Source organism: Miniopterus natalensis, chromosome X, assembly GCF_054644295.1.
Source record: "Miniopterus natalensis isolate mMinNat1 chromosome X, mMinNat1.hap1, whole genome shotgun sequence".
NCBI classification, from domain to species: domain Eukaryota; kingdom Metazoa; phylum Chordata; class Mammalia; order Chiroptera; family Miniopteridae; genus Miniopterus; species Miniopterus natalensis.
In genome coordinates, this window is record NC_142103.1 from 42,594,346 (window position 1) to 42,601,507 (window position 7,162).

General features: G+C 37.4%; 1 protein-coding gene across 1 annotated transcript in view; it reads right to left on the reverse strand.

The window, feature by feature from the left end:
- DACH2 (dachshund family transcription factor 2) overlaps positions 1-6,689 on the reverse strand; it is a 665,744-nt gene extending 659,055 nt beyond the window's left edge. Inside the window, exon 1 of the mRNA XM_087813311.1 lies at positions 6,109-6,689. Coding sequence (XP_087669437.1) covers positions 6,109-6,623 — 515 coding nt within the window. The 5' untranslated portion in view covers positions 6,624-6,689. The remainder of the gene's footprint in view (positions 1-6,108) is intronic.
- Positions 6,690-7,162: the final 473 nt, after the last annotated feature.

Genomic DNA, 7,162 nt, shown 5'->3' on the forward strand with positions numbered 1-7,162 from the left:
CATTGCTGGCAGTGTATGGGAACATTAATGCATCTGTCATGATAACAAGCTAAGAATAACATCTAGACATCAAACCGAGCAGAGAATCCATCTGAAGTGATTCATTCAGATCTGTCTCATTGATTTATTAAACACAGGGCAACATCTGCAGCCTCACAGAGCCGCTTGGTGAAATTAATGCAAGATCAATTCAAATGGAAAAAAGTGTAAAAGAGATAAATCAAAACACAATTTGCATGCAGTTCCACAATCAGGCTTATTGGGTGCAAATGCTCAATTTCCCTTCCAAAGCAAATGTGTTTAAATGTTGTTTTATCTTTCTAGAATTGTGTGATCTGAAGTGACAGTGAAGAGTTTTGCAGGTTGAGATGGTGAAAGGGAAGAAAAAGGGGGGGGAAATGCTACCAAAGACCTTTTGAATATGCAACAAGAATATCATTAGTACCAAATTGTTTTTCTTTTGGGGAAAAGCTTGATGTCCTTTCTTCGAAAACAGAGTATTTACAGTTTTGGTCAATTAAGGCAGTTTTAATACATATTTAAAATACATCAAGTGGATAAACCTAGATGATTTGTATCTTTAAATGCACCAGATAAAGTGCCACTGGAGATCTAGATTACAAACTGAAATATAACATATTATGATTAGGGTTTCTCACAATTATATTTGTCTGCTAGAAGGATTTTAAAACATCTAAGGATTTCATTAAGCCAAAAAGGTTCCTTAAGAAAGCATGAAATAATTCAGACTTGATGTTTTCCACAGGTATTAGGGATTTCCTGTGTGAAACCATATAAAACATTAATGTCTGAAGACTATCACTAATTTTTTTATTGGCATTCATGTACTATACATGGAGGGAAATATCATGCATAAATATCCAAGATATTCTCCATCATATCATGTATCATTTCTTTAATGTAATATCCATCACCTAATAAATGAGCATTTGGGACAAATATAAAATCCAGCTAAAGTATTTAGACAAATACAAAAATTGTTGGTTATTCAGAAATGTACATTTAAAATAGATGTACATGTGAAAGTTCTGTGCACTGACAAATGACTAGATTGCTTTAATTATAATCTTGACATCACTCTTCTAATAAAAGACACAGCATTGTTGACTATGTGACTGCTTTTAGTAGACAAATGACTGCCGCTCATTACCCTATGAAATAAAATGTCAGTATTTATTACCCAGATTTTATCATTTCTGAAAATAAAAATATAAGTCAAACATCTAATGAACAAAATAAATTGGTGAACAAAAATGATTCCGAGACATTGAATCATGCAACAGACTGATGTATTTCAGAGGGAAGCAGGGGTGGGAAGAGATTATTAACCAATCAACTTATATGCATGTATGCATAGCCTTTGGACAGACAATTGTTCAGGGAAGTCTGAGGAGGGGGTGGGAGTAGGGGAGAGGGGGTCAATGGGGGAAAATCTGTAATACTTTCAACAATACAAAATATTAGCCCAGGTAAGTGTTGCCAGTTCTTTAAAATTTGATTTTGCTTAACTTTACTATGAATGAAAAAAAAATTTTTTCTAAGTAAATTATGTTATTCTGTGTGCATTATGAAATATACTTATCAAGTGTGAATGCAAAACTAAACTCACTGAATAGTTACAGTAATCTTATTTCTAGTATTTGAAAGTAGTTTTAAAAGTCTTTATAATTCACATAAAGTTTTTCTACCATGGAAGCCCACTTATGTTCCGTTTACACAGTCAAAATAACAATAAACCACAATTAGGCCATTTAAAACTTTAATTTAAAAAACTGAATTTTATTCATTTGAATATATGTTGAATCATGTCTCCAAATGAGTTAAAATGTTTTCTTATCATACATTCTTGTTACTTCAAGCATCCATTTAACTATATGTAAATGACCAAATAACATTTAATCAATTGTTCCTCAAATGAAATTAAATGCTGATCATGAAATCTGACAATGATACTTTTATAAAAATAGATAAAAAGAAAAAAGAAGAGATAACACTAAAATGTGTTGGCTGATTTTTTTACTGAATACCAATTTTTAATTTAATATTTTACTATTACATTAAACTTTGAAGAAGAATTTAGTAAGGAAAATCCATTGCTTAAGAGTGAGATTTTTAGATATTTGCTTTCTGAATCTGCCTGCTCTCTCTCATATTAAAAACTCCAAGTTCTCTTATACAAGAAATGAAAAATAATCAGTGCTTTATCTGCAAAAACAAAGATCTAAGACAAAATAACACCTTTTCCAACATGTTTTAGGTCTTTTTATCATCATTTTCTTAATAATCCTCAAAATAATCTCTTTGCAATTAGTTTCTAAAATTAAAGGACATCAAGGAAAACTACTGTATAGCCCTTTGCAATTGCAATGATGTAAAAGTTGTCTTATTTAATAGAACAATGAATAGTCAATAGTTTTAGTCTTACTCTTCTCTAGTGCTTGAAGTAGGTGTTATTTTCCAAATTCTTTCCGGAACTTTGAATATTTTTATAATTATCTAATTACAAAATAGTTACTATAAATCACTGATAAAGTTCTTGTGACTTTTAGTACTCTCAAAGAAACAATCATGTGTGTATTTTATTCGTTTGATTTTCTTCAGTGGACATTAATAAAATGTGCCCTGAGTCAAATCAAAATGCCACTTAATGCCAATTTAAAGTCCTTGGAAATTATCAAATTGAAAACTGTCCACTTTTATGTGTTTTGGAATAGTGTAGGATGCATTTCAAATTAAAATATCTTAAAAGTCAGGACTTGTACTCTTCCCCAGTTATCTGACAGAGAGGGGAAGAAATGTTTATTATACATCAAAAGAAAATTTTGAATGAAACCATTACAAATAGACCTTCAAATACATTATGAAAATGTATCCATCAGAAGGTAAAGATGAATTTTTTTTTTCAAATAAGAATAATATGTAAGAGTTTCCACTCACTGAACATGCAATTTTTCCTTGTATTTTTCCCACCTTTTACCTAGAAGTGCTAAGAAGTTATGAGTCCTGAATGACAATCCTCTTTAGCCAAGTTTCCATTGGTATATCAAATTGCTCATCTTCTTTGGGCATCTCCATAAGCTCTTCTGATCCACCTTTCACTCACTCTCTTGGCATCATTCTACTCATATCCCACATCTCTCTTCTCTTACTGGCTTCATGTCTCATCTACCCTATTTTGTTTTGCTTGGGCCATATTTTTTTACATCCCTCACATTTCTTTTCTTTTTGTTGAATAGAAAAGTCTTAGAAATAATGTTGATCTAAATACTAATTTCACAGTTTCATTAAATCACTCAGATGTTGGGAATAATTTGAGGTACACATTTCTGTAAATAACGTTACCTAAAGTCATAAAGCATCCATTATAAGCATTACCATATTTTGTATTTTTAACAACATGGTTACGAGAGCCTTTTGCATCAATAAAATTTGGTAGTGTTACTTTACCATTAATTAGATTTTTTCAGAAATTGTGGGGTTTTTCAAAAAACTCTCTAGAAATTGCAATATAGCTATGTTTCTAGTTTTCCTCATCTTCATTCATAGACTGCATTCATAGAATATATTTCATAAATTTTTACAATTACATATTACAACACTTATAACACAATTATATAAAATGCATGTAATAAATAAAATACTCATAAAGAAAAAATGCAATAAGAGGCATATGCATCACACCTCAGATATATTCCTTCTTACATTTTTAATATTTCTCTATCACCTTTATGCATATACACAAAAGCAATTTAAGCCAAAAAAGTTAGTATTGTAAATGCTGTGATAAGGAGTAAATAAAACTTAAATGAATTAAAATAACCAAAAACACATCATATAACAAAGCCCCAAAGTAGTATATGAACACCTGCCATTGAATACAGATTAATTTATCACTTTTCTAAGTAGCTCTAATAAAAATTAATTAAAGTTTCTATTTACAGAAGAAAGTGTAAAAATCACATTAAAATACTAATCCATTTATTTTTTAATGAAAATCATAGATTTTGCTCAAGGATGTGAAGATTAATTATTAAGTAAAGAAGAATTTTCTATGTGTAATGATTGTTCCACTTTAAATATGGGTGTTTGTAAGAGAGAAAGAAGGGGAAAAGAAAAGAGGAGGAGAGAGGGGAAGGGGTAAAGAGAGATAGGGAGAGAGAGAGCTGGAAGATGTGTTTTCAAATCTGCAATTGTTTAAATGCTAGTCTTTTCAAATGGCAACAAATGAATCAGAAGGCCCATATGTGAAGTCCTTGGTAACCCTCTGAATTTGTGTATTAGTAAAATGCTTTGTAGTCAAAATAAAATTTCCTTTCTACTCTTACAACCTATAATTACTTATTTTACTGAGGGAGCAGTTATCCTTTGTGTTTTAAGGCCCCCTATCTTCCTTAAGAAAATCCGATCTAATAAACCAGCCTTGGAAGCCCCAGATATGAATCAGAAAGGAGTTCTCATATGAACAGGTTTCCACTTAATTGCCAGAACACGGAAGAATACAGTTCAAAGGAAAAAGAAAAACAAAACCAAAAGGTTCTCTTGTAAGTTTTGTAGCATTATCTTATTGGAGCAGTCAGCAACAGTTTGTCTGCAAGGTGTCAATGTGCTTCAACTATACATAGCAATTTGGATTTTCCAACAGATGTGACAATGGAAGTAGTTTTAGTTTATAAACCCAGAGATCTTATCATTTAAAGTTGTGTCATAAGAAAGTCTACCTCTGCAGAAGTTTTCTGCAAAATAATCAACAGTAGTGCTGTTTTACCACAAAACCTTTTGCTCCTTTAACCTGGTGATGGTGATTTACTGGTTTGTATGTTAATCACATCTGCCAAATATGTACTTTCCTAACAGATATTAGCAGACTGGAGATGAAATAAACACTAAAACGACTAAATCACGGGTCTTTAACAAGTCAAGTAATCTTGAATAGTTTACTTTCTTTGTTTTAACTCTGAAACATTGAATACAGTTTTAGGAACATATAGAAATAGACTTTTGTTGTATAATGTACTTCTAAGCTGTGATTGGAAGGACGGACATTTATAGCCAGAGAGGCTGGCCAGCATCATTTAAGGAATCCTCTCTTTGGGGGAATGGGATCTTTCCAACTGCTTGCCTGGGGGGGAAGCGCAGAAAGCATCCTCCCTAGAAAACCTGACAATTTCTACCCCACCCCCCAACCCTGTCACAGCCCCAGCTTTTCGTGACCTTTACAGAAGAACCAAAAGTGATGGTCAGGAAAGTGGCATTTGTCGGATGTGTTGGTTTGTTTGTTTGTTTTGTTTTGTTGTTTTGTTTTGTTTTGTTTTAAATAGGATCCATCGACATTCCTTTACCGTGTATGGGGAGGTTTGCGTAGCTGGCATGAGCATACAGTTATCTCTCTGTCTCTCTCTCTCTGTCTCTCTCTCTCTGTCTCTCTCTCTGTCTCTCTCTCTGTCTCTCTCTCTCTCTCTCTCTCTCACACACACACACACACACACACACACACACACACACCACCAGCACCACCACCAGCACCACCACCACCACTACACACCCCAGGTACTCTCACAACGAACACACAGGATGGGAAACGAATCACCCTCTGGGATGGATTCTAGACTTTCGACCCTCTGCATCCCCCAAATGCTGTGTTTTGGATTGCCAGCTTAGAAGCTCAGTGTACAGCTCAGCCAGCCCTCTACCCCAGAAAGCCCTTGGTACCCCTGTTCAGGATAAAACTTCTCCGACCCGTATGGCCACAAAAGAGGAGGAAAGAAAACCAAATAGAGAAATTAACAAATAACCACAAGCAGTAAAAAAACCATTCAAGGTATAGCTGAAAGGCTGAAAAGTTTCAGTAGAGGACCGCAAACTAAAGTTTGTGCTCGACTTTCTTAGACCCAATACTATCACTGTGCTCAGACTAGAAGGGACGGGCAATTAATTAGAGTCCTTCTAGTCCTCTTTCCCCAAAGACTTAGAGCGTGAAGAGTAGAGGGAAGCTAGTTAATACTCTCTACAGACAAAGTTGGATGAAGGTGGTGAGACATGCAGAAAAGGGCAAAAGGGGAAGAGCCAGCAGAGAAAAGGGCATCTCACCTGGCATTGGTGCAATCGGTGAACAAAGTTTCGAAGTCTTTCCTGGTGATGAGTTTACAGCGGTTCACCCCGGGCTGGATGGCCCCCAGCCCGCGGAGGATCCGGACCTGCTCGACTGTACACACCACGGGGGATATGTCCAATCTCTTCAGCTTGGTGTACACTGTGTGCAACCCTCCCACAAGGTGTTTGAGGAAGAGATCAAAGACTTGCGGCAGGCAAATCAGTTCCTGGCCGTCCATTAGAAACGAAGCCACCTTTACCCCGTGCATGTCGACCATCCTGCACTCGTTGGTGTTGGTGTTGCCGCTGCCTCCGCTGCAACTACCGACCCCGCCACTTCCTGCACTGCCACTGTGGTTATTGGCCATGAAACTGTTGATCATATTGGGGGTGAGCCGGGGAGGCTCTCCAGGAGTCGAATACATGGGTTCGGCCCGAAATAGGCTCCCCGGGACGCCGGCGCCACTGGAAGTTGCAGAGATCACCGGAGGTGCGGAGACAGCCATGGTCATTCAGTTTCAAATCGTAGGTCCTCTGGCCCTCGCTTTCTCTCTCAGTCTCCTCAAGGTCCCCTCGCACTCCCTCCTTCACTCTAGTTCTCTCTCAGGCGCGCTATCGCTGGCTCAGAACTGTTAGCAAGTATACAGTAGCTGGGCTCACTCCCACGCTCAAACTCACCCACCACCCAAAGTGCAGTGAGCAACCCCTACCCGCCTTGGCCCGAGACCCCACCTCCACCACACCCCCTCCTGAGACTGGCAGAGTCCTCCAGCCAATGTGCTGCAGCCCCTTGGCTTCCGAGCGCTCCAAATGGCTGCAGCCCGCGAGGAGGTGGAGACTTCCTGCCCCGCCTCCTAGCTACCTGAGGCCCTTGAGGGTTGGTGGGTCAATGGGGATGGAGCCTTAGAAGGGGGCGGTGTGGTGCCTCCGCTTATTGCCTGCCAGTCTAACAAGAGAATGCAATTATTACGTAAAACTCTCAAAGTGGCCTAGGCTACGAACCCCTCCCCTCTGCTCCCCACTAGTGTTCTGACGTGGGAACACAAAGCGG